The 27,605-nt window shown below is 36.8% G+C and overlaps 1 protein-coding gene across 5 annotated transcripts in view; it reads right to left on the bottom strand.

The window, feature by feature from the left end:
- The window catches only part of HTT (huntingtin), an 80,341-nt gene that overhangs the window by 22,220 nt on the left and 30,516 nt on the right, over positions 1 to 27,605 (bottom strand). For all 5 annotated transcript variants that reach the window (XM_017820721.1, XM_017820722.1, XM_017820724.1 and 2 more), the window contains 24 exons: positions 27,093 to 27,213; positions 26,766 to 26,842; positions 24,470 to 24,621; positions 23,875 to 24,077; positions 22,905 to 23,031; positions 22,099 to 22,226; positions 21,143 to 21,253; positions 20,502 to 20,579; positions 19,627 to 19,850; positions 19,015 to 19,093; positions 18,720 to 18,881; positions 17,766 to 17,821; positions 16,836 to 16,984; positions 16,044 to 16,180; positions 13,952 to 14,068; positions 11,717 to 11,839; positions 10,968 to 11,203; positions 9,506 to 9,648; positions 6,351 to 6,558; positions 5,613 to 5,754; positions 4,179 to 4,358; positions 2,524 to 2,700; positions 2,201 to 2,277; positions 840 to 978 (listed from right to left, as the gene is read on the bottom strand). In XM_017820721.1, coding sequence (XP_017676210.1) covers positions 840 to 978; positions 2,201 to 2,277; positions 2,524 to 2,700; positions 4,179 to 4,358; positions 5,613 to 5,754; positions 6,351 to 6,558; positions 9,506 to 9,648; positions 10,968 to 11,203; positions 11,717 to 11,839; positions 13,952 to 14,068; positions 16,044 to 16,180; positions 16,836 to 16,984; positions 17,766 to 17,821; positions 18,720 to 18,881; positions 19,015 to 19,093; positions 19,627 to 19,850; positions 20,502 to 20,579; positions 21,143 to 21,253; positions 22,099 to 22,226; positions 22,905 to 23,031; positions 23,875 to 24,077; positions 24,470 to 24,621; positions 26,766 to 26,842; positions 27,093 to 27,213 — 3,346 coding nt within the window. The remainder of the gene's footprint in view (positions 1 to 839; positions 979 to 2,200; positions 2,278 to 2,523; positions 2,701 to 4,178; positions 4,359 to 5,612; positions 5,755 to 6,350; positions 6,559 to 9,505; positions 9,649 to 10,967; positions 11,204 to 11,716; positions 11,840 to 13,951; positions 14,069 to 16,043; positions 16,181 to 16,835; positions 16,985 to 17,765; positions 17,822 to 18,719; positions 18,882 to 19,014; positions 19,094 to 19,626; positions 19,851 to 20,501; positions 20,580 to 21,142; positions 21,254 to 22,098; positions 22,227 to 22,904; positions 23,032 to 23,874; positions 24,078 to 24,469; positions 24,622 to 26,765; positions 26,843 to 27,092; positions 27,214 to 27,605) is intronic.

Here is a 27,605-nt window from a genome sequence, read left to right as displayed (position 1 = left end):
CTTCAGATATTCTATGATTCTATGAACTGTGTAGAGGTTGTGGAGGAAGCACACAAAAACTACTTCCTTTGCGCAGATTTTCAGTGATGGTGGAATTAGATTTTTTGGTTAATATGAAGACAGAAGGCTACAGGGCATTTTCTCCTGCTGTCCAAGTAGCTCTCAATCTCTCCCCTAAGCCAATGGGTTCCTCGAGTGGTTATCAGACTCATCCAAACTGTCAGCTAATCAAATAATTTTTTCCATCTCAGCTACATATGTTTCCTATCACCATGTATCACTGTAGAACATGGAGGAATGAAAAGGAGAAATTATCTGTGCCATGGGACAAACTAGAAAAAAGGAAGGCACAGGCCCCAAAGATTTGCTCTTAGCCCTCCACCCCTCTTGGAAATACAGACAGAAATGAAAGACAGAAACAGCTAAATATTTGAGATGGTTCTCTGAAATTAATTTAAAGCTGAGAAGGGAAAAGTAATGGACAAGTAATGATTAATTTTCAAGAGCCAACCAACAACTTTCAGCAAATGAAAACTAATCACTGTAGTAAACACATAAAAACCCCCAGATTATTTATCTGTCTCTACTAAATCTTTCCGTTAAAGTCAGGCAAAGAAACCAAATTTGGTAAATTTTTCACAGCACTGTCAATATAACAAACATCTATGCAAGTGCTAATTATCCACCCTAAGTTCAACAGTCAGCCAACACGTATGAAATTAATCACTGATCTATATTTGAGATACACTGACAATCCTGAGAGCATTAACTGCACAGTAAAAATAAGATGCATTTATATATTTTGTAATTTTAGTGACTCTTTCTAAACATAATCTTACTTTGTCTAGAATTACATTCTCTAAAGCTGGTTGGTCTTCTCCATCTAATGGGTGTGAGGTAACCAGAGGTGAAGGACTAGTTGTGTCTGGTGCTACCATAAGACGAAACCTATCCAAGAGCGAGTAAAGTCTTTGGTGTCTGAAAACAGAAGAACACATCAGCAGAGAACTAACTCAGTTTTGTAAATAATTTAAAAACACAAAGACATCCAGTGAATCAATTCCAATCCCAGGAGAGAAAAGCAGTAGGGTCTTAAGTTTTTGATGGATATATGCAGTCATAGGATGCAAAACTGCAAGTTTCTCCAGATATCAGTGGCCAAAACAAATTAACTCAGCACCACCAACAGTAAAGATTTAAATTTAATTTAGTTTTAGAATTCGTACAATACTTAAGCGTGAAATACAAGCTGTTCAGTTTCTTTATGCAGTAAATCTTTTTATGAGTAAGAAGAATCAAAGTTAGTGTACAGATTACTTGTTTGCAGGCAAATACATTCTAAAAGATACTAATGAAGAATCCACTAAAACTATACTTTTATTTTCAAATATATTAAGAATTCCAGTTTTTGGATTTATGTCAGTGTCAGGGTTTGTTTTTTTTTTTGGGTAGGGGTTCTTTTGTTTGGTTGTTTTGTTGTTTTTTTTTAATTCCACTACTGCTATCAAGAACTTGTACAAACTAATTTTTTTTTAGTTTTTTTTAAAAATTCAAATGTGATGTTACATATGAAGGCATGTTACTATTGATCTACTGCAGTCTTGGGTTTTAGGTTCTTTCTCCCTACTTATTTCTCATTTCAGTCAATAGACATTAACTTCAAACATCAATGACAACAAAAGTAGTAAATTAAGATCTTTCCAACATTAAATAAAGTTTTTTCAAAAACTGAATAATTTGCTCCTTTTTCTAAAAGCAGTCTGGGGAAAAACAAAACAACACCAAACCAACAAAAACCAATCCCACCTAGCTTGGACTCACAATATTTTGCAAAAGTTTGAAAAAAATAAAGTTGGTTTTACTAATATAGATTTTTGTCAAGAAATTACTTTGAGATTGCTGCTTCTCAAAAGTTAAATACTGAGTGGGATGCGGGACAGAGAATTTGATGATATCACACCTTTAGCTTGCTGCAATTCTTAAGTTTATTGCAAATTCAACACAGCAAACACAACTGCCCCTGTGCCAGAATATGCCAGCATCTTATGAGGCTTTACTCCTATTTTACCTCCAAAAAAGACCCACTATCTGATCTTTTAAAAAAACCCCAAATGTAGGAAAACAGAGTTAACACAATTAGTACTAAAACATTATTTAGTTTGACACTTTAACACATACCGGTATTACTGGTATTATTTACCTTGTTGCTAATCCACTGTTTTGAAGGTACTCCTGAATTCTATCAAGTTCTTCAACTGGTAACTGAGCAATGCTGTTCTATAGGAAAGAGTCACAAGAATTTGACAGAAATATGTAAAATCCCCACAGACACTTTTAACAGATTAAGAAAGTTATAGGCAGATAAAGCGAAACGTAAACATTCATGTATCCATATATTAAATTTAAAAATTCCTTTCCAGTGAAATCACTTTGACATCATATTTTGATTTACTTTAAATCATCACATTTGATTATATTGCTGGCACTGCCCAATGTTGTTTAAAAGAATGGATTTCTCTTTACCTGCAAAGTTGCAGCCAGAAGCATTTCCACCCGCCGACAAGCCAGAGTGTCGACCATGCGGGCGAGCACCCGGAACGGGGTGCACAGGAGCTTATCCACATACAGGGTCAGGACAGCCCCAGACTGGCTGAGATGTATTCCCTCCAAGCACTGCAAAGTCTTCTTCAGAGTTGTGGGCTAGGTGTTGAAACAAAACAAAACACAAAAACAGACAAAAAAAAAAGGCAATCAATCAGAACACAAAGGTCTTAAAGTGAAAGGCATTTATAAAAAACTAGAGCAGACAACTAGCTGATCATTATTATTATCTATATGTTAATAGGTTTGAGTTACTGGTTATTTAATTAATATGAACACTAAGTTGTTTGATGTGTAACTGTAAAAGTGCACTCTCACAAAGAAAAGTAGGGAGCAAAACTTTTAGGGAAAAAAGCTAGAGACTTCAGTGAAATTGCAAAAAGCTTTGAAGATGGTGAGAAGCTTCAACTCTTGCTGGAAGAAGGCAGGAACATGAGAATAGTCAAGACAAGAGATGCACAGGAATCCAGAGAAGCATTAGGGATTTCTTGAGCACATGTTCAGTCATAAAAACAGCAACAGCTACACATGATTAAAAGGAGTGCAAAGAATTTTTAAAATTTCTTTTATTTTTTAAAATATGAGCACCAATTCAGCACTAATAATCTAAAGGAAAAAAACAGTCTGACTCATGAAGCCAGTCTTGTTTTAGAGCAGGTTGTAAATATCAGACATTTTTATTTTACTGTCTTTTCTGATATTCACAAAACATCTCACAGAATGACTACACCTTCCATTCAAACTTATTTATTTTAGTTAATTTGACTGATTCTCAGATACTGAAGCCCAGATTAATCCTATGTAACTTTTTTTTACTCACATGCCTAAAGCACTAACACATTTGCACTAGATACGCAGAGACAATGGGAAGAGATAGGAAACATCACTGAGGCTACTTAGGCTGTAGGTGGCATCTTCCACAATTAACTCTAGAGAAAGTCCAGCAAATTACATTTCCCACCTAGTGAGCTCCCAAGATTAAGAGGGATGCATACAACTTTTTATATCCCTATAAAACATCATTTACTCCTTTTAATTTGAAACCAAAATAATCAAGAGAAATCATACCCAGAATTTCTTGGTGATTTTCCCTCACCAAGAGTCTACAGTTTTTGGGACAGATCAATGGGCAAGGTAGGAGCTTGCAAATCATTTTCATATTCTCAGAGCCTATGAAGACAGACTGATTCATACTCCTGCCTCTATAGTTTGTTATTTATATTACCAAGGTACTGAAATACTGAAATCAGAGGCAAAAGTTACAGCTTTCATTTACTCTTCAGGTATTGATTACGTGGGGTAATAGCCAGAAAGGAAGAAAAGTAACTTAACCATCTCCACTTGAATTCATAGATTGGATGGACTGGAACACATCTGACACTGATGCTGCTAATATAAGGTTTGCTGTTTGCATTTTAAACAAGTGACTTTAAAAATAAAATTAGGGGCTATCTCAAACCGTGACAGGAGTCAATAAATGACCCAGAAATGTCAGACTTCGCGTACTTACCAGTTAAACTTATGCTGAAATGTAAGCAACTTTATTCTTTACAAAAAGTCTATCTAGATAAACTTACAGCTGCAAGATTCTCACACCGTGACTGAATGGCCTGGATGAAGAGACCACTGGCTGCTGAATTCCTGTGAACAGCACTAATAAAGTCTTGTACTGGAGGCTCATGGGACAGATTAATCAAGTCTTGAACATGATTCACAATAAGCCAGGTCAGATGTTCTGAATCATGTAGATTTTGACACTAAAGGGGAAAAAATTAAAATTTGATTCCAGTAACACCAATGTTAAAACTTAATTACTAAATATGACACAACATGAAGTTTCTCATATGTAATTCTGACAGCTACTTCGAAATAATGACATAAAGTGTCTACATTTTAATATCACCATCATTATTTTTACATGACAAATTTTCCAAATGCTTTTGATCTTGTTGCAAATTTAGATATTTATAATGAACATGCAAATTATTTTTTTAAAAACACTAAAAACCCAGGTTAGAAACAAGTAAATTGAGAAGGTCAATTCAAAGATGTCGCTTTTAATGAAATGTTGTTTGAAATAAACATGCACGCACAGAGTTGTCTTGTAAAATGTAATTTTCACTTAGGCTTCTTCTTAAAGATTTTTTATTACTACTGGCCTTTAATACAAGATGAATAATTCCTGGAAAACAAATCCAAAGAAATCTGTCAATAATTAATGTCAAACCTAAAGAGGCTGTATGTGTACTGACAAGCAGTGCAGTGCAACACGAAAAGATCTGTAGAGTTAACCAGGCGATGCTAAAAGGCTGTCCCACCTCAGCAAAAAGGTTTGGGAGGATTTTACCTTGGACTACCTCTAATCTGACTCTGGTGACTGAATGCCCATTAATACTTGAAGTGCTTCTTACACACAATTTTTGGTTAATTGAATCTGAAAGGAATGCAGTTTGCTTGCCTCAAAACCGCTCTGCAATGCAAACCAGAGTGCAATACTAGATATGACCAGAGGATTCACCTCAAAGGTTCCCAATGAAATAAAATGCTAATATTGAGGCAGTGAGAGGCCAAAGCCACAGGAACTACTGTCATTAGAGAAACAAAATGGAAGTTAAATGTTAATGTAAAACCTCTCCTCTTAAGGTGTAGAGACAAAAATCCCTTCTCTCCTGGACATTATGCACTGCTACTGGCGTTGGGAAACCTAAAACTACTGAGTGTGCTCCAAGCACCTGACAAGTAAGGGATATGATACCCAGCAGATAATTCTATTACCCACCAGGTATCTATTACAAGCCAAGAGAATTCTCAGTTCAGAATAGCAAAAAAATGCCAAATGAAGTCATATCTAATCTTACAGAAGCACCATCCGAAAATAAAATTATTCATTTCACAAGTCTTCATTTTTCACTTGTGAGCCAGACAGGTTCAGTTAACACACACCAATAATAAATGACTGCCAGCATCATAACCCAAAACTGTAGTTATAAAAGTCATAATTCAAAACTTACAACATAGTCACAAAAAAGAATGAGTGCTCCTCTTCTCACTATCTCCCGATTGCACATGCCCCGTTTAGATTCCAAATCTGTTTCATCACTGTCTCCAGATATATGAGGGCTAAGCAATTTAGTAGTAGAAAGACTGTGTCGCCTGCAGGAAGTACATTATATTTTGTTACTATCTTCTTGCTATATTTTCTTGGTACAGCTTGAAACATTAACAACCAAATTGCTTGGAATGTCCTACCAATGCCCTTAACATAACATATATTTCCCTATGAACTTCATTCAAACATTACTCTGCTTTGAAGTAGACACTTGGCTTCCCATCAGATCTTTATTTTTTAACAACTGCAGTATTGCTTATTACTTTTTCGGACAGTCTAAAGAATTAAATGGATTATTTAAAAGAGAAACATGGGCTATTGCATCTCTGGGAGGATAGCAGAACCTATTGTATTTTCTTCTCAAGCCAAACCAGTGCTCTTGAGCACTCAGTGTCGTGTCATACTGGAATGATGCACAACCCAGAAAAATAGAGACAATACCAGTAAATCAAACCCATGTCAGAACAGACAACGCAGTACATGAAAAGTAAGTGCAGAACTACATTTCAGAATCCAAGCAGCACTATTCAATGGGCTGATAGGCTTAGCAGAAAGAAGCTAGATTGCTTTAATAAGATTTTAGCAAACATAATCATATGAAACACATGGCTACTACTAGGGAACAAAAACCAAATCTTACTTTGGGGTTTGATGCACTTCTGACCACCAGTTGTAGTTGGTATAATTGACAAGAAGCAGGATTTGACACCAGAGGAGAACTAAAGAAGGATGTGTGGGAATCATGGACTGAACAAGGTCACTCAAACTTTCAAGGGTGTAGAAACTACCATCAGATCCATCTCCTGTAAAAAGCCTGGTGGCTGCAGCTGTGATTCTTCTAAACATCCCTAAAAACAACAAAAGCACGTTAAGAGTAACTATGCTTTAGTCTGAATTCTGAAGTCTCAAAATTATTCAGGGTAGAATTCCTGCAAGAAAGGTATATTCTAAGTGGTTTTATAAATTTAAGGCAAGTGATGGAGTTTGCCCAAGGGCAGTGTGTAAACCAGAAATGATCAGGTCTCAGACTCAATAAATAATGTTTTAGATAGGTTTGATTATAATTCTAATTTATCTGATACATGAAAACTTTATTAAATTTAAAATTTTCAATGCAGGACCAGGACTTTCTTGTTTGTTTGTTTATAAATTAAAACACAGATGTTCTAATTAAGAGCCATGATGGAACTACTATTCTGCATGTTAAGGAAAAAGGCTTACAAGTATCTTAGTTCAGAGGATGGCTTTCCAAATACATTTAATTGAAATTAAACTTATACCCTTCCATCCAATTTCTAAAGTGCAAAAAGTGTTTCTGCCATTATCCTGCATACTGAACACTCAGTACAAAAGCAAAATTTTGCTTTCTGACTTGCTCATTCTGTGTTCATATACCAAAACAAAGGGTGGGAAAACAAGAAATATGAAAAGGGGGGGAAAACAAGGAAAGCTGTCTAAAGGTATAGAACTTCTTGAGTTTCTATGAGAAGATAAGACCAGGGTAAAAAAAAAAGGGTTCCTTCAGAGTAAGTTAGAAACCAAGAGCTAATCAGAATAATGAAGGAAATCTGCAGAGTTACTTGCTTGCTTTGCCAGATATACAGAAGAATGAAGCTGTAAATTCCACATCCATGTGGACCAGTTTAAGCTGCCCCCAGGGCTGATAAATACACAATGTAAACAGCAAAGAATGGGAAAAGTAACTGAGTCTTAAAACTCTGGTTCCACTTACTAGCAAAGCAGTGCTAGCACCATTCCAGCTTCCTGCACTGGCAGGAACTGCACCATCTAGTGACTTTCCACAGTCATGAAAGCCACTGCATGCTCATCTTTTCACTTGGTCTATGCCTTTTATTTCTACTGAAAATGTTCACTTATAATCTAGTAGCTCCTACATAAGAGTCAGCAACACTCATATTTTGAAAACACTAACAGGTGAGAAGACAAAACTTCTAAGTAGAACAGTGGTTAAAACCAACAGAATACAGTCTGTGTTTCCAGACACAAGTTGCTATAAGCTACACCTCTAGTTAAGAGCATATAACTTCAAGAGAAAATAGGTATGGAGGATTTAACTGAACAAAAGAAAAGTATTACAAAACCAGGCACTTAGTTAATCCTAAACCTAAACAAAAATGTTATGACATGAAAACACAGCCCAGGTGTCAGAACAATGTTTCTTCTACTCTGTTACGTCACATAAATACTAGTAGTAATATTATACCCTAAATTATTTGTAGTTTTACATTAAATTAATTTCTAGAGATCGTGCAATACACATATCCCAGTGTTCTGCATGAGTATTTTAATATTTAATTTTCCATGAAAATTTCTACATAATTCCTGGAAAGACTCCCAGTGGAGCCTGGAAGCCTGTCACTGCAGCAGAAGTAGGTGCTTTCCCTTTCCATTATCCCCAGCTGCCACTGTGGAAGAACCTACTTCCCCAGTTTCAACTGCCAGCTTGATTTTCTGATTTCATTGCTCCCATTTCATTGGCTTGACACCAATTAATCACTTACTCCAAAACGCTTTGGCATAAGTTATTTGTTATAATATTTTTTCAGGTGTTTCTCCTAAACAGAAATAGTATAAACAATTATTACTCTAACAGACACACGGGAAGAGAGCTGTCAACTCACTATACCCCAGGTTCTGTGCCCCAAAGCACCCTTCAAACATCCAGGAAGGCTCTGGTAACTGTCACCAAATTTTGTGCCTCTTCATGCACAGTCCTGGAGTCTTACACCAAGAACTTTGGTTTAGAGAACTCCATTTCTTAAGCCAATGCTCTCTTCTGACAAGTCAAAACATCATCCACCATAGCTGAACAAACTCAAAATGTAATTCAATTGGTTTCCCTCTCACTTTTCTACCTGTTAGTGTCACTGAAGACTCAGAGGAGTGAAGCTACTGAAAGTTAAATCACAGCGATGCAGAAGCTTTGAGCTAAGATAGAGAACTAATTGAAGACCCAGAACAAATCCATCTGCACTTGATTTGTTTTAACTCTACACCTACAATGCTTATATCTGCAAGGAGGTCTATGAAGAACCAGGGATCTGTGCCAAGACCTTTTAAATTGGAGACAACTACAGTTAATCCAAGGTTGGATTTCAGCTGCAAGCTGAAAATCAGTACTCAAAAAGGGCAGTCATAGTAAAGTAAGAATAAAAGAAGAAAGGGAAGATAGTGCCACTACTAGGAAAATAAGACTAAGGAATCAACCTAAGGACTAAGGAATTACGAAGGGCCAGATTACTGGGTATCGAGCAGAAGATACCTAACGCAGAATTTCCAAAACTGGAAATTTGACCAGTTAGCTGGAACAGTGCTACCTTTCCTATTTTTTCTGGGGATCTGTTTGTTTTATATGTTTTTATTAATTATGACAAAAAAAAAGGGAATCTACCTTGTCATGAGTCTGAACCAGTGGTCTGAACTCAGTAAGTTTAAGCCTGGACAGACCTACCAACCTCCAAACTGAGAAAAACCATGAGAAATATGGCCAGAAATTTGGAACGCTTTGCGCTTTTTTGGATTGGAAGATTTTAGACAGTGAAAAAGGAGAGATGATAAGTCACTACTTAGATTTTGTTCCACAAAGGAGAAATGTGAAAAATGCGCCCTGCATACACAAGCACAAAAGTTTGGGAAGTTCTTTATATGGAGTAAAATATAACACCTTCAGCACCTACATACTCCTTCTCGGTAGTTCAATGCATTCAATAGTTGTCTTAGAACTGAAAAACCACTCTGCCACTGCATGATACAACACAATGTTTCAAGTATTACCTGATTTGAAGATATGTATTAAGCACATAAGCAGTGTGCCCAGCTCCTGGCAGTAGAAAGTATGTTGCTGCTCATTCATGTCCACCTTTAATTGCTTGTTAACAATATCTTCCAGTAGAATGCCAACCAGTTGTAATAAGAATCTTGAAAAAAAACACATACACAATCAACAGGAAAACTATCAATGCAACATCTTTCAGAACAAGGTGAGGTTTGCCTACATAACTTAGTCAGGTTTAAAAAGTAAAATATGAAGCCCTTGACCATTCATCCTAAAGAGCATACTAAACGAAACACTACAGAACAGGTTGACCTAAAACAAATATGATGTTATATGATCATAAGCAGTTCAATAATGACATACTGGATCTAGATTATCTACCCCATCAGCTGAAGTTATGATAGGATTCATACACCATCCCACCTCACTTGCCAAGCTTATATTCAAAATATTATGGTGTCTTTATAGTGATTTGCCTTGAGCTAAAAACAAACTGTGACAGTTACCACAGCTCAGCTGAGCAGAGGTAATTCAGCAAGTCACAGTAATTCAGCTGTTCACAGCCTCATCTATCCACACTCTACTACACAGGTTCTGTATCAAACCTCAAGATGGGGCAATGGGTGGTGTCAAAATAAGCAACAAAAAAGAGCACTTGAGGAAAGCCATCCCTGCTGTTGGCCATAACCATTACCCATGTCACTGTTGTTGGCATAAGGTCACAGTATGGGTGCCCAGAAGCCCCTTTTCCCTCTACTCATCACCCTCACAGTGAGCTCAATAATAAGAAACAGCATTTTATTCCTATCTGAAGTTCCATACTTGCGTAAAAAGTCCTTATTTTCTTAAACAAATATCTATTTCAAATCTTTCCCACCACATTGAAATACAATGCCTTAATGACAAACATGTCAGTGTAATACCACTGCCCTCTCTCCATGTTTCTTTTGCCTGAAGTTCATCACTCTCTGAGGACATCAACATGAGAAGCTAACTAGACAAAGCCAGCTCTTGAAAAATAGGAAATAAACAGCAGGACTAACTCAATAGATTTGAATCCCACGGCTGCCAAGATTCCAGTACAGTACCTGGGCTTCTGCTTAAAGAAATGACTTGTCTTTTAGTCACCACACAGAAAGGAAGGGAAGGGTTAAGCAGTTAAGTTTTTGGACCCAATTTTAATAAGTCCAGGATTCACCCATTTTAACAGCTCCATTAGGTCAATCCCTTGGCTTGAGAAGAGGTACCAGAACAGTCTAAAGTTTCTGCTCAACAAACTGCTTATCTACATCCCTGTCCATCTCAGTATTGCTTCCTCCACACACACTCGTCTCATATCAACTTATAAAGAGACTTTATTCTTATCAGAAACAGTTCTATACATGTAAAATAATGCACAATGTATTTGTGATTTCTCAGAAACCAACATCTTTCCCCTAAGTTATTCAAAAGACAACATACCTAGAAAATGTCTCTTCAGGCAGATATTTTGCCTGTTTACCCTCAGTGTGATCCTCTGGCGTGGATATGTTTTCTCCACATCTCAGTCTGTTAATTGCTTGACATGAAATCAAATAAGGTGAGAAGGAAAGCTCTTGTATACGGGATAGAACGATGTCTTCTGTTGACTGTGAAATCAGAACTCTAAGGATAGCTAAAATTCCAGAAATCCAGAGCTGGACAGTGCTCACTGATGCCTAACACAAACATAAAAAACCAGAACATTGAACACTTTTGAGGTTAGACAACACAACATAGGAATGTATTAAAAAAAAAAAACAAAAACCAGACCCTTCTTAGAACGGAACAAGCAGGAAATAACTTTTAAGTTCAGATCTTCCAAAATGCTATTCTTGTGGTAACTGTCAAGCTTATATTCACTCTGTTAAAAAATCTCTCAACTATAAAAACGGTACTAATATTTGCACAAGAAAAATGTAATTTATCTATCAAATTGAATTCTACACTATTGTAACAGTACCTTTTTCTCTATTCCTTATCCTCAAAATACAATATGAAGGCAAGTAATCCATAAGCAGAACATTCCTGTATAAAGCACTTGGTAAATCATATTAGTTCTAACTAATTCATTCCCAAAATCTGCTGCAGGTACTTTAACACTACATAGCAAATTATTAAAGAGAAACACATGTTCTTTTGTTTTGCATGAAAGCCACCAGATTCTTTCTTCTCTGGAAACAATTGCTTACCATTGTTTTAGGAGTAACAAACATACTCCTTAAAAGCATGTCCACAGGGCGAAGGGATGAAGGAGCCAAAATTTCAAACAGAGTGTTCAATACTCCCAGAGCATCATGAGAGTCTATATGCATCTGTAAAAGAAAACCACAAAACTAATTTCTAACTATCCACTAATGGTAACTCCGACATAAAATTACCATTTCATGTTTTAAACATTTCTATGACAACCTGTGTGCTTTACAGTACAAAATTCAGAGCAACCAAAAGCCATAAAGGTAAATTAAAGTTTCACTGCAGGCCTTTCTACACCTGAATTTTGATAACATGGACAAAAACCCATTATACGAAATCCAATATACATACCACATATATTTTTTCAGGAGAAATAGGCCTTATTCAGAGAATGAGACCAGAAGACTGAGTTGTTACAAAATTTAAAATTTTTCTCCTCCTTGCACATCCTACCAAGATTTTTTTATAGAGAGCAATGCTGACCATGAATAAACTTAAGCAGGTAACTACGAGGAAAAAACCTCCTAGTCATCAGAAAAGTGCACAGCTCCAGCGGTATTAAAGCAATAGAGGCAGGACAGCTTACTTGAGCAGTTTTTTAGATAAATTCTAAAACAATCAACTACAAAAAGCAAAGGACTGAACTATAAATCTAGATGCCCCTAACCTGCTTAAATAATTTGACAGTTGATCACATGCACAGTCATACAAAACAACATAAATTTCAATTTGCCAACATTTTAGCCTTGCTCAAAACCTGCTCTCTGATCCTGCCCACTCTCCCCAGCCACGAGATCTCCTCCTCGGACTGAGGAACTGCCATCATGGAGCAAAGAACATTTAGGGCACAATTCACTAGTTCTGCTTTTTATCCTTGAAGTAAATGTTTCTAATTCCAGAAAAGCTGTATCAAAGACAAGTCCTCTATTGCTTAGGGAGCAGTCCTCTATTGCTTAGAAAGTCCTCTATTGCTTAGAATTTTTTTTTTCTAAAAGGAGTCTTCTTTACTTCTCAGATATGAAGCACCCACTCTCCTGCCCCTGTGTGCAGTCCAGTAAGAGAAACATGCACACTGGAGGAAGTCCAACAGAGAGCTACAGGATGGTTACTGGCTTGGAGCACCCGTCACACAAGTGGTAGCTGAGATTGTTCACTCTAGAGGAGGCTTAGGGTGATCTTCATCAACATGCACAAGTATCTGACCAGGGGAAGCAGAAGTAGGAGACGACAAGCACGGAAGCAAGAGCCAGAATCTTTTCAATGGTATCCAGTACCAGGATGAAAGGCAATAAGTACAAGTTGAAATATAGGAAATTCCATCTAAAGACACTTTTATTTATAAAGAGGAAGTTAGGCAAAAGAAAAAAAACGCCCAAAAAGCCAATCGTGTCCTGGGCTGCATCCAAAGCAGCATGGGCAGCAGGTTGAGGGAAGTGATTCTGTCCCTCTACTCTGCTCTGGTGCTGCATCCAGCTCCAGGGGCTTCAGCAGAAGGACATTGACCTGCTGGTGCAAGCCTAGAGGAGGACCATGAAGATGCTCAGAGGGCTGAGCACCTCTACTACAGAGACAGGCTGAGAGATGGGGTTGTTCAGCCTGGAGAGAAGGCTCTGGGGAAACCTTAGAGCACCTTCCAGTACCTGAAGGGGGCCTGCAAGGGAGCTGGAGAGGGACTTTTTACAAGAGCAGGTAGTGATACAAAAAGAGGAAATGGTTTTACACTGAAAGAGGGTGGATTTACATCAGATATTGGGAAGAGATTCTTCACTGGGAGGGTGGTGAGGCACTGGAACAGGCTGCTCAGAGAAGCTGTGGCTGCCCCATCCCTTGAAGTGTTCAAGGACAGGTTGGACAGGGCTTTGAGTATTCTGGTCTGCAATTAGACCCACTGTAGCTATGAAAAAAAGTAATTTTGACATTCGGACAATCTCCAGGCCATTTAATAGGTGTTCTGATATAACCATGTATCTAAGAGAAATAGAATGAGCCTCCTCTGGAGACAGTCTCAATCATAGTGCACATACTTCATGCACTTAAATATGAACTTCATCACTTCAGAAACTTAGTTTACCTTGCAGTAATTGTTTTTTCCAGATATGGCAACCACAGTTTCAAGAAAATTTGTCTTCATATTAAAAAAAAATGAATTCAAATACCCAAAGCCATTATTGATACATATATTACAGCAGTTATTTTAAATGTTTATAGATTTAAAATAATCATATAACCACCTGTTGCTTTGCAAGCATTGGGAGAATAATGTCAGCTATTTGCCGGGACAATCTCTTCCACTTGTCTTCATTTTCTTTATGACACTGTTGCAATACTAAGATGAACATTTCTAGTACCTGAGGAAAAGACCAAAAGAATGTAAGTAAACACCAATACTAACAAGCAACATTCAAGTAATACTACAGTGGGAAAAATATTCATTGTTTCAACGATCTGCCAAAAAGTGGGAAAAAAATCCCACATGAGAAATCACACAACATTTATAAAAGCCCATTTTCAGGATAAAAGCCTATTCTTAGTTACAATTTTTTTGCCATTAACGGTGATTTTTAAAGAATTTTCCAGTTACTTTTATAAACTACAAAAAAATTGCTTTCTTTATCCTTTCTAAATGGTATTTGGCAAAAGAATACACAAACAACTAAGAAAAGGATCAGAAATCTAAATGTTGCACCACTAATTCAACAGACAGGGAAGAAAGGAAGAGAGCAATTTTCCAAATGTATACTCTGCCTTTAGCTGCAAAAAAGTTTACATTTGGTCAAGGAAACAGAACAAACACTTTCATGGAGCTTGTTCACCTGAGATTTGTCACTTCCATATAAAAGTTTACAAGAGAGTACATAATGGGGCACACCAAGCAAGGATCACTTCTAGTAGCTGAATGAGTTACGGGTTTGAAGGTTATAGAGACTATGCTTTGAAAGACAGACAGGCCAAAGACACAGCAAGCAACAGTGTTAATATATTGAGTGGGAAGTGGGACAGAAAAACCTGGTTCAGAAAACAAGTTAGAACACTTGTCAAAGAAGTCAGGTAATTCAGATTAGGCAGAGAGAGATTCCCAGGTGACTTTCTTCCCAAAAAACTTTCACGTGAGAGAGCAGACAGAAGTGATTCTGGCCCGAATGACTTGAACTCTGAAGCTCCATGGGTGGAGTTAAAGGCTGCAGCTTTTGGAACCTCCCAAATTTACAGAGACACCACTGCAGAGCATCCCAGCCACAGCCAGGGAACAAAAGAATAGCCCAGGGTTAGTTTATACATATTGCACCAGCAGAACAGGGCAGAATAAGAGCTACAAATGGGATGGTGTGGGAAGAGCAGTGCAGGGGTGGTCTTTAATAGGTTAAGTGTGTCAGAAGGAGATCTGCCAGCAATTGCAGTACCTTATGTAACGCAAAATTATTCACTATTTCACATCATGTGTCTACAGAGTGTCATTTCATATAGTTATATTAGTCATTTTATGATTATAAAACTACAAATTCAAAAGAAAATGTGGATACACAAAATTACCCCAATCTGAACACGCAGTTCTAACAAATTATTTTGACAAGATGTACTGACTTTTTTCCAACTATTCTCAGAAAATACAGTGCTTAGATTAGCATACACTAGAACTGCATTTTGAAAGGATGAAAGGAACATTAAGTTTGTTAAGCACCTGAATAAGCAATAAGATCCCATGTTGATCGTGTCACTTCTCTTAAAATTACTTTTATGTTTTTCTTTTAAACTAAGTGTATTGAAGAAAGTCATTGTTATACTCCTACAAAGCAGAAACATGTTTTCCAAACCCAGGAGGTCTGGGTCAAAGTAGCAAGTGATAACAAATACCTAACTACCAGTTTCATTACCTTGTTCAAATAAGTCTTATTCAAGATAGTGCTATTGTACAGCAAAATCATCCTTATGCAGCATCTTTCCTAATTTTAAACTTGTCTTCTCTTCCATTTTACCCCCATTCTTTTAAGTTTCTTCTCTTCCACTAACCTTCTATGTAATCTGTCAGCAACACAACCAAGATCATGATCCTAACTGGAGCATTTCAGTGCTTAGTTATCTAGACTTGACTACAAAATTCTACAGACGTTATTTTACTTGAAATACTGATTTGTAATGCAGAACCCTTCCCCTACCCTCAAAGATCTTTGCATGCTCACTCTACAGGGAAAGCTATCACACAGAGTCCAGCTACTCAACTTTTATATAGAAAATTGTTGATATTGCCTGAAGCATTTTTAGCAGTCACAGCAATGCTACCCTTTTATAGACCATAAACAGGGATGCTTTGTCCTCCTCTCTTACCTGATGGTACTGGATAAGTCTCAGCAGCATTGATACCACCACCTCCTTCTGCGTCTCCAACTCTTTCCCAGCATCAGCTTTATTTGTTCCTCTTAACACAAAGAGATCATGAACAATGGGTTGCAGAGCTGGTATTGCTGAAACGAGATGTTTTTGTTTTAGTGTGAGAAAAGTCACTCTTAAACAGCGATTTCTTGATCTAATAGTTCAGTTACTAAAAGTAAGCTGGGCTTTAGTTTATTAAAGGTTCTACCCATACCCAAAAAAACTCCACAAACCCCAAATTTGTCATGCATAATGATGGTTATCTTTTCACTTCTAGTGGAAAATTTACATTTTGGACACATTTGCCCATTCTCATAGGGCTAAAAAAAGATATTTTTATAAAGTATTTCTCAGCAGAATCACTGGAAAGTATGAAAGAGATGTTTATTTACAGGCTGAAAGAAAAAGGGAAGTGGACTAAAAATTAAATCAAAGCCTTGAACGTACTGCTATGTCGTCAGCTCATTACCTAATAAAGTTTCAAATAAAAGCTTCGTTGCAATTATGTACGATGCAAAATGTGGGGCAGCAGTGTTAGCATGGTTTAATAAACTTCCTGAAGGAATTAAGTGAGATTATTTGATGTCTTAATTTTAAAAGCTAATGTCTTCTGGAACAGTCAGTATGATTATAGTTTTCTATAGCTTAGTAGTCAACATTGGTTTTATTGCTGAATTTTTGCTATTACTAGTGTTGGTGCCTTTTTTTCTTTTTTTTTTATTTACTAAAATTTTTTTTTAGAATTACCATGTGTAACAGCTTTCCTTCCACTGGCCATGATACCATCACACAGCTGAATGATCTTGGGAATTCCAATTATCTGTTTGGAATGATACCGCTCATAAGACAGCAACACCAGGAAAAAGAAGATATTAGGAATAATTGCTTCAGACTCCCTGAAAACGAAACAAAAATTTAAAGTGTCAAGTTTGAATTGCACACCTTTCTTCAGTAAAACTCAATCTATCTACAGTCAGGTTTTTTTAAACAATGTATTGTTCTGCTTTCATATAGTATTTCTATATTTTCTGTGCCCTGTTCTGTACGATGGATTTTTTCCCAAGGGATTTCTTTCAAGTTTTGACCATTACAGTTACTAATATTATAACATACTATCTAATGCACATGAGACATTAGTGTATTTCTGTAGGAGATCCACAGAGCAGGAAGCCAACTTATCTCTTCATACAAACTCAAGTGTGAGAAAAAAACAGAAATAACTGACAATAAAAATTTCACTGCCTTGCTTATGATCAATTAGGTCCTATACAAAGTGTACCAGGTGATCAGAATACACAGGGATTCACTCTGAATCCACAGTAGTAAGAAGTAGCTCTCTCTTAAGCAATTGAATCTAGCAAAGAAATGCCGATTCCTGAAAGTATAGCTCTGGTGGGGGGTCCCAAAGAATGGCTTTACAATTCCAAAATGGAGAAACAGAACAGCACAGTTTCACATTGTATTCCAACGTGTTACTTCCTGACTCGTTCAATCACACGGAACCTAAAACATCTGAAAGGGTTACCACTGAAGCCAGAGAAAAAACAAGCACATTACTCAGAAGGGAACTCTCCCTTTTTCATAAGGCAGACATAACCAGCAATACTATCACTACTTGCTTCAGAATGAGACAGCTGTAAACCCACACTGTTCAAAGGATCATTGCTAATGTCGTACCTGAACTGTCCTACTTCGATGTATTCAAACTGCTTTAGCACAAATCCAATAAACACCTAAAGAAAGAATAAACCGTGCATCAGAACAGACACATTAATTCCCATTTGACACCATTTTGACAGTTACAGATGGGCACTGAAAATCATTTACATTTATAGTTCATTCTAAAATGTTATGAAATGTTCCCTCTACGATCCTGTTGATGTTACAGCTTATTACAGTTTGCATGAACTTAGACCATGTTTTACCCACAGTCTGTATATTTCTCTTTCACTCATGTAACACAATATTTGAGGCATTACAGTCAAGAAGTTAAGAATCAGCCAAAAATCTAGCTCTAAACCAAGATAAAATCCAAAGTATATATGAATTAAAAAGAATTATCTTGCATGAACTTACAGAAAAGTTAGCTATTGAAAGTCACACTAGTTTAAAAACCCAAAAGTACTGTAATAAATAAAACATTTGTAAATAATCCATTTTAATTTTATGTTACAAATTTACTGCTTACATGGGCAACTATACAGACTACTGTATTTGCCACTAGCTCCCCTCTACTGCCATTAACATCAAGCAATAGTTGTCAACCATGATGCTCCTTATCTGTCATAAGGAAGTCCATATTCTCAGTATGGAAAGAAGATATTTCCATATGTAAATGAAGTTTTATTTAAACAACATTGACAGTATTGCCCATATCATTTTATTCCTAAAGTCAGTCTGATGAACAGTTCTTAAATAGTTGTTGCAGAACTCAGAAATTAAATTATAAACCCCAGAAATCTGAAGCTCTTCGTGGTTTGAGGTGAAATTGAGTCTCTCCCTCCTTTAAGTCTTTGCTTTTACCTACAGTGCAATAGATGGATTATTGGAAGTACTTTTGCTGCAAATGTTACCTAAGCCTGCTGGTGAGATCCCTGTATGACAAATGTGCAAATGTGGTGAGGTACCAACCTGATCTGAATCCAGCAGACAGTAGTTAACCCGCAGCTGAACCAGTTGAGCAAGCAAGTCTAGAACTTGTCTCTGCAGCTGTACCGACGTTGTTGTTGTGTATTGTTTCAATGCTTTTATGACAAGGGGTTCAAATAAACGAATGTGATTGTGAATAGCATTCTGTAATAGAGAGATTTTAAAGTAATCTAACATCTGAACAGGTCTTTGATTCAAAACCAAATTAGTTTTAAAAGGAGGAAAAATGTTTTAAATCTAAGGTACAGCTCTTTCAGGAGGACACAGATACAAGTACCTTATCAGCACGATGTTTTGCTGCACTGGAAATGCTAGTTTTCAGCTGTGTAGAAACTTTCTGCAGCACATCAAACCATCTGTTACAAAAAAAAGAAAAAACAAACCCCACACAACACATTTAAAAAACCGAAACAAAACATGCTGTTCTTAACTGCACATTGTTTAGCCAATGCCAACTTTTCTTAATCTACTTAACTGCTCCAAGAACTTTAGGGACAACCTACAGTACACTTTGATCAGATCACACATATTTGAGGACAACAAATACACACTAGAGAAAGAATTTCTGGTCTTTGCTCAGTCATCCTTCTGCCTTTCCTTTAGGCTATTGACTATTTGCTGTAATTAGCAAATTAATTAAATACTTTCAAATACAAGCATTTAAAACCATTATGCTTTTAAAAAACTTCAGTGATACTCATTTTAACAATTTAGCTTTGCTTTGGAAAACATGTTAACAATAACTGGATTCAGGATGTCCCAACCAAGACCTCTCCTTAAGTCTGTAATTTCAAGTTACATAGCACCCCTGAGATACTCAAATTTATGAAAAACACTAACAAGAGCCTCTAGTTCAAGTTAACATTATATCATAAGGGAAGGAAGTTACCCTGAAGCATCGTGCTCCTGCTCAGCCTGAACCATGTTCCTTAGACTAGCATCAGCAAGGGCCTGTGTAAAATGTGTGTATGGTGCCATGAAGCAATAATGATAGAGACCAGGTCTCAAATTGGAAGAACCTAAGCGTTGAGCTTTGCCTTGAGCTTTGTTGGGGTTTGAAGACAAGCCATCGTACTGAGAAGCCAGATTTGTCCCAAACAATGTTTTCAATAACTGGAGAAGAAAATTGGAAGGAAAAAAAGAAAAGTTAACATTTCAAGAAAAAAAGCCCCTTGACTCCTCATCCTCTCAAAGGACTTTAGAGGAAAGGTCAAAATGCAACCTGTGGATCATGTAGTCAAAATACATGAAGACAGAAAAAAGCTAATAAAAAGAAACAATCCATACCTCACCAAAAAAGATATTATTAGTTTTGCAACTGAAGCTATTCCCATGTGGCAACTCAAAATAGTCTACTGAAGATTGCCCCAACCAAAATTAAGCTTTGATGACTTGAACCTAAATGTTTAACTGAAGCCTGCAAGAAAGCCATCAGTAAAGCAGTTCTTTGCCTTCCAGGTTTTTTTGATTCATGTAACTGGCTGAAGAACACTTTCTGTAAGATAGGAAACAAGCCTGTTTTCTGATTATTAGCTAAAATAATTCTTTGAATTGGAAGCAGTTCAAGAAGAAACTATATTATTCAGATGGTATCAAGTTACACAACAAGTAATGAAAATGAAAGAAAACATGCTCTGTTTGCTCCACCTGGGCCAAGGTTTCCTCACACCACTTCCCTTAAAAGAATGGCCAGTCTTACTATCCAACTGACAACCACAGGACATCAGGAGTAATCTTCAAGAAACACAAAAATTACCTCCTTACCTGCTGTACACAAACTGTTGCCATTGTTGGTTCTCTGTTGAAACATGATTTTAGATATCCCAAAATTTCTTCTACACACTAAAAAAAATCAGAAAAACAAATGCACCTAATTGCATTTTTCTTCATTATATAAAGCATTACAATGAAAACTGGGCCACAGATCAGGTTTTTGTACTTAGTAAAACTACACTGATTTGAAGGGAAATCATGGAATTATGTAAAGAAATAAAAATGCAATATTTGTCTCCTAATTTTAAAATACCACAATGCCTAACACCACAGTTAAGGAGAAAAAAATATCAAGACATACAAGACGATAGAGGACAGTATGCCTTCTGACATTTTGTATATTTAAACATATAAATATAGTAAAAATGACTGAAGGCAAACCATTTTTGCTGGAAAGAAAACCCCCCCCTTGAAATTTAGACACTAAAAAAATTACTCTGGTTTTCAACAGCAATTTAACCTGGAAAATATGCTGCAGCACTTTACCCAACATTGTAGCAGCACAACACTTCTAGGACTACTGTCTTTTTCAAGAGTACCAATTTTGAAGTCAGTGACATCTACTTTCTCACAGTAAGGACCACAGATACAGGACAAGTTAACTACAAAAGAAAAACAAATAAATGTTATACCTTTCCAATGTCTTGAAGGGTAGCAAGTTCCAAGATTTGAGATAGAACATCTAAGGCAGACCGTAAGAAACATCCAAACTTCTCATTACTGTTCTGGAGATCCAATGTAACCTGTTCCCAGAAAGTAAAACCACACTTTTTCTTAACAATTACTTGACAAGGAGATACAAATCACAGGAAGAAGTGGGTATTGACACAAAATGATCTTTTGCCTAGAATTTCAGTGTAGTTCAACCAACACCACTGACAGCTTAGACTGCCTTATGAATTGCCGGAAGGGCAGGACTCCATTTTGACTAAGAAAAAGAAAGGGATCTTCCATCTTGAGGCAGTTAGATCATCTGGGAAGGCCTAGGATGTTGACAAGCAACAGAGAAGGGATCACAGAATATTGAGTTGGAAGGGACCCACAGGGATCATCGAGTCCAACTCTTAAATGAATGGCCCATACAGGGATTGAACCCACAACCCTGGTGTTATGAGCACCAGGCTCTAACCAGCTGAGCTCATCTCAGGGTCATAATGCATTTCTCGAAAACACAGTAGGTGCAATAAGAACAGAATCCTTGAAGTGTACACATCAGATTACCAAGTCTCTAGGGAATGCATCTTCTACTGCCTGAACTAATGAGGAAAAGTTTATTCAATACTGGAATAAACTGAGGGGAGAATAGACATGGAGATCCATTTGGCACTGCCAAGCCAGTAAATCATTTGGTACCAGCATTAGTGACAGCAGAGAAACAAGCAGTAGAGTGACAATGCCTGTAACAGGTTTTTGCTTCATCAGTTTTTGGTTTTATTGGTGGTATTTGTGATCTTTCTTTAAATTCTTTTGTGTGTGTAGAAATTGTTCACACAGGCAAACAAGTGAGTTGACAGAAGCAGAGACATGTTTAAAAGAAACAAAGTGATTACCCAGCATTACAATTCAACCAATCCATATCATGCAGTACCTTATAATTAGCATGGGTTGCTTTCAAGACATCGTATAACTTCAGGTAAGATGGAAGATGATAAAAGCTTCCTACTGAAGATGATTTACTTGTTGGAACAGGCCCAGTAGTATCAGTTTGCCTAGGAGCTTGGAAGTATATAATAGATTAGCACACTATACCTTTTCCAGGTTGCTCATGACACATACACTCAACGTAATTAACCACATCTGCATTATTAGACAGCAAGAATTTTTCAATCTGCATGCATATTCCAAACTGCAAAAACATACAACTAGAAAATGAACCAGCATTCCAACAAACCAGCCCATTGAGGTGAGAGAAATCAACCCAGAGGGCTTATTACTGAAGTGCACGTACAATTTACAAAATAGAACTAACACGTGTTTCCTTCATTCATTACTAAGAAAAGTTTTCAAGATTCAAAATCTTGTTTCCAAAAGCAATGTGAGCCACTCCTGCCAAAAGCTGCAAAGCAACTTTCAAATTTCTTCTAAGTAACATATGCGCAAAAATGACTCGTTTTAGTCAATAGTTGAGTACATCCAGAAAAAGTGAGGAAAAGGATTCAGCAGTACTTTGCTTCTGAAAAGTGCAGGTAATTTTCAAAAAACTCAAAACAGCGAAGAAGCCCCCACCCACAGCTGCCTTTCTACCAATGCATTACTGAAAAGGACTTCTAACAGCAGGTCTGCCATCCTTTAGGCAGAAAATGAGTTACTCAGGTTTATTTCTTCTCTCTAAGCTTTGACCACACTTGGGTGGGGCTGATAGATGGTCAGGCTCACAGGATTGAATGTGCCTACCTGGACTGGCTTCACCACCCTTTTTAGGGCTCATTGGCACAGATGCCTGTTCCACAGACTCCCTCTCTTTCCCCTTTCTCCGAATTGGACTAAGAGAAGGTGGGTTTGTAAGAGAAGGTAATGCTGCCTAGAATTAAAAAAAACTTTATTAGTTTTGTAAGCACAAGTAGCCTTTCTTCTTCTACACAAACATAAGCATATTTATCTTTTGTTTAAACTCCCCTTTATTTGACTGTCTGTTAAATTAAAATGTCTCAACTCTCAGATTCAGGACACGAATTTCCTGTGTGAAAAGGAAGTAGTTTCATATGTTTCCTATTTTACTCCTCAACTTCAGTATAAGCGAATGAGATGGAACTGGAGCTCAATGACTAAAGTTTCTTTTGATTCCAGACAAAGGAGTGTCAAAACAATATTCATACATTTAAAATATGAAGAAATTACTAATCTCAATAATACTGTCTTACAGTCTTTAAATCAGTCTTCACATGTATATGCCTCAAAAAACCCTAAAACAAAACCCTAAAAATGGAAGTACCTCATATGAGCTGTTTCAGGAACCAAAATATTTTACAGGATCTTCAGAAGAGTTATTTTTAGCCCCAAAAGGAGCTCAGTGCATTACAACCATCCAGCCAACCCAAAAGTCACCATGTTTCCCAGAGCATGGAATCCAATACTCCACCTACTACATATACTCCTAATTGAACTAATGTTTCACGTGAAGTCACCAGGAATAAAAGGTTCAAAAATTAAGTTCCTATTATAAACACTGCAGAACTAAAGAAGAACCTGCTCTGTGGAAGAATGATATGCATGTTTTTTTCATCTTACTTGCTTTACTACCCCTAGTGGAGTCATATTACCAAGGAATTAGATAGTTTCCTGTATCAAGACTAAAATGTGAAGAGGTCTATAGCACAACAGTATTTAAGTCACACAGTTGTACTTATTTATTTTTAATATATACCTTAACTGCTGGGCCAGGAGCAACATCATCCATTACATGTGCACAAATATTAATGACCTTCAGCAGATGAGAAAAGAGCTGTTCTACTAAAGTGACAAGAGTTCGATCTGCCAGAGCCGGCCAGGGTTCCTCCTGCTTTGCAGCACCTTGGTTTGAATCTTCTTCAGCACTCCAGGGATTCTTCAAGCACTTGGGAGCACTTGCTGTAATTAGAATTATATTATTTGAAGAAACAGAAGATAAAACTTGGAAGTAAGCATCAGAAAATTTTAAAGGCATATATGATTATCACCCCTGCAAGACAGAAATTCAAGCCCAGGAGTTGCTGCATAGTTCTAAACAGCAACAAAATGCTGGTTCTTCGTACCCAGCCTGTACCAGGCATACCAAGCACATGGCCTTTGGCAAGGAGAGGAAATCTGCAACAAAGAGGCAGCACCTTTTCAAACCTCCTGGGTACAAGTTCTTTCTTTATTTCTTCTGCTTAATCTTGCAAGTATTTCATTGCATACAATCAGAATAGAGTGAGATATGGGCCTTCTAATATTAATGGTAAAAATATTAGGACAATCCTACTCTTCCTGTCCTGCCTTACCTGCAAGTAAGTTTCCAGTCAAAATCAAAGCATCCTGATGTGCTGAGAGGTCCAGTGGGAACCACGCTGATGAAAGGAGAGACAGGACCAAGCCAGCCATACCAATGGTGCAGCCCTTCTGAGCTTCATCTGAAGAACTTGGCTGGGAAACACTGGAAGTTTAATTTTGGAATGTCATAACTTTTTCTCCCTCTTTTAGTAAATTTAAAGTCTTAAAAACTAACAGTCAAGAAGATGGCTAATCTAAAGAAATGAAATCAGTACTACAGATATACACATTCAACACTCAAGCACGACTTTTAACACCAATTTGCAGCAGAGATCTGACAATACTCCGTTTTTTTGAATAGTCTTTTTTTTAATAGCAAACATCAAATCTACTAGTGACATCTACTGATAAACTGAAGAACTCTGTGTTTATTTGCTAACCACTACAGTCCTGAAGCATCTCCAATTAAGTCTTACACACATGCAAGGTAGGGATGTTAGAAGACATTAGCTATACTACTGCAATGTGACAAGATAGTGCTTTAAAGTGACAAGAATTTAATTAAACAGTTGTAATCCATCAAATCCTTTAGATTTATGAGTGGACTCTACCTGGGATTGTAATTTGCTGCATTCTGTATTTTCCTGGACAATAACTATAAAATCAGATTTTCCCACAGAACTCAAGTTTCAAAAAGAGCAGGCTGAGATCACCAAAAGATGTTTGGCAGAATACTATGTGAATAACATACATAAGGAATCTTTCAGGGTATTCTTTAATTAAAAAAAAAAATCTTCTAAGGTAGTCACTCTGGTCTAATACAACTACAGCTATTTGAGAAAATAAAATTTACACTAAGTATAGCTATTGTTTTGACAAAGCTACAGAGGTAATTACAGTGCCTTCCTTTTCTTTTTTTTTTAAATATTTTCCTAGGCAGCTGTTGTTTGCCTTACATACAGTTAGAAACCCATGACTTAATCCACGTTGAGCTGTACAGAGTTGGAATGCAGCAGTTCCAATAGCTTCTTAATCAAAAGAACAACAATACTTAAGACAGAAAGGAATTTTGGCAAAATTCTCATGTTACTATCCATGCTATTGTATTCTTATTATCCAGAATGATAAATGTCTGTATCATTTCACAAAAATAAAATTACAATCCAAATTAGCAGGAACATGGGCCAAAAATTTGTAAAGAAGGAACAAGGAGAAAGGGTAAATGCTGATCTGATGAATATTAGATGCATTAGGTTCATCTTAAAAATAGCATTTTTAAGCTGAGTAGAAGACATATTGCTGCAAATTGTACATTGATTTTATATTCCAGCCAAGTACTGCTCACATCCTGAATTACTTCATTTGTTAAAACTGGCCCTATAGCTCAAGACATCTTTTACACTGCATAAAGAGAGCACACCTCACTTATGGCCAGCAAGGGAAGCAAGGGCCTGCTGGCAAGAAAATCAGCTGAGGAAGGGTTGGTTTTTTGTTTTGGGGTTTTATTTCATTTTTCAAATAAGACAAAATTCTGCAATCGAGTAGAATAAGAGTAGAGACTCAACGACAGCAATGAAGACAATAAACACAAATTACGTTAAATCTATTTAAAACCAAACAGCTCCACATGTGCACATCTCCAGTAGGTGCTTTTACAGCTCATGTGGCACAGCACACTAATAATCAGAGGCAAAATCAAAGCTTTAGGCTGACACCTGTACAGTTACAATCTGAAGAAACTCTTCAGAATGTAAGCACTTTGGGGCTATAATATACTACCTACATATAACACTGAAGTATTATAGACATCTGATTTGATGTTCCCATCCAGTGTGCCACATGAGAACAATTTAAATGCATCTGACACTATTACAGAAGCAATGATGAACCAGCTTCCTTGACCCACCAGTTTTCAACATGAAATCAAGATGAAAATGATAATGTTCTGATTTTAAAGAGATATCACAAGACACAGTATCCCAAAGATAAATATGCTTTCAAAAGCATGGAAAATTTTCTCCTATTACTTACTTTGATAGGTGCTGATCATAGGTATCTTTCTATTTCAGAAGTTGCAGCCAATCCCTGTGACAAACACCGTGGTTCCAGGGATGACAAAGTGCTGACACTTAATATCTTGACAACCTGAGGTTATAATCTTCTGTATTCTGTATAAAGTTCTTAAATAACTGCTAAGGTAAGCCTAATAGCATATACCTAAACCAGGACTTCCAGTGCCTAAATAAGTATACTTCCCTTTTGCAAACATGACTTTCAGAAGCTTGATTAACAAATGAGGGAACATACCCACAGTGCCATCCCACACTCCAGGTGCAGACTGGAAATGTTGTGGAGAGAAGACACAAAGCTTCACAGCAGCCAAACTGAAAAGTTAACACCAAGAACTGAGTTAGTTTCACCACTGGAAGAGTTAGAAACAGGGTATTTAAAAAGTGAGAATTAAATCTATTACTATTGCCATTATCACAGTACAAAAGCTGTAGATACAAATATAGCCAAAAAATAATAAAAATTAAAACAAGCATGCAAAACAGAAAAGAAACAGTCAGGTGCCATAGCAAGTAAACTCAAAGGAACTTATCTATAGGAAAACTCACACATAAGAAAACTCACTGTAAGAGCTCTTGTAGTGGATATTGTCAATGCATGTGAAATGGCTGCAATAACCCTTGAAAGGTTGTTTTCCATAGTGACATCTGTTGGACTTGGCATCATATTGTAACCTCTATATGTTCTGAAATAAAAATATTTATACCACTAAAATATGTACTCAAAAAACGTCCCAATAAAAAATTATTACAGTTTAAATTACTATTATGTATTTCACAGACTGTTTATAAAATACAAAATCTGAGAACACTCTAAATGTCATCTTATACCGTAATATTTTTGTTTCTGTATTCATAAATGCAATTTATTTGTAAATAAAATCCTTTTGTTAGCAGACAGAAGCAGTAGATCAACTTTCAATACCCAACCAGACACTTGAGAAATCACCACCAGTTTAACATTAATCTTTGCTTTTGCTCAAATCCATCTCACATTTTTTCATGCTTACAGACTTTGGACTATTGCTGTTGAAAAAAACCCTATATTCTATATGGAATAATACCGTGTCCACAAAGT

This window comes from Lepidothrix coronata, unplaced genomic scaffold (assembly GCF_001604755.1).
Source record: "Lepidothrix coronata isolate B3197 unplaced genomic scaffold, Lepidothrix_coronata-1.0 Scaffold85, whole genome shotgun sequence".
Taxonomy (NCBI): domain Eukaryota; kingdom Metazoa; phylum Chordata; class Aves; order Passeriformes; family Pipridae; genus Lepidothrix; species Lepidothrix coronata.
This window is presented reverse-complemented; position numbering and strand designations above follow the sequence as displayed.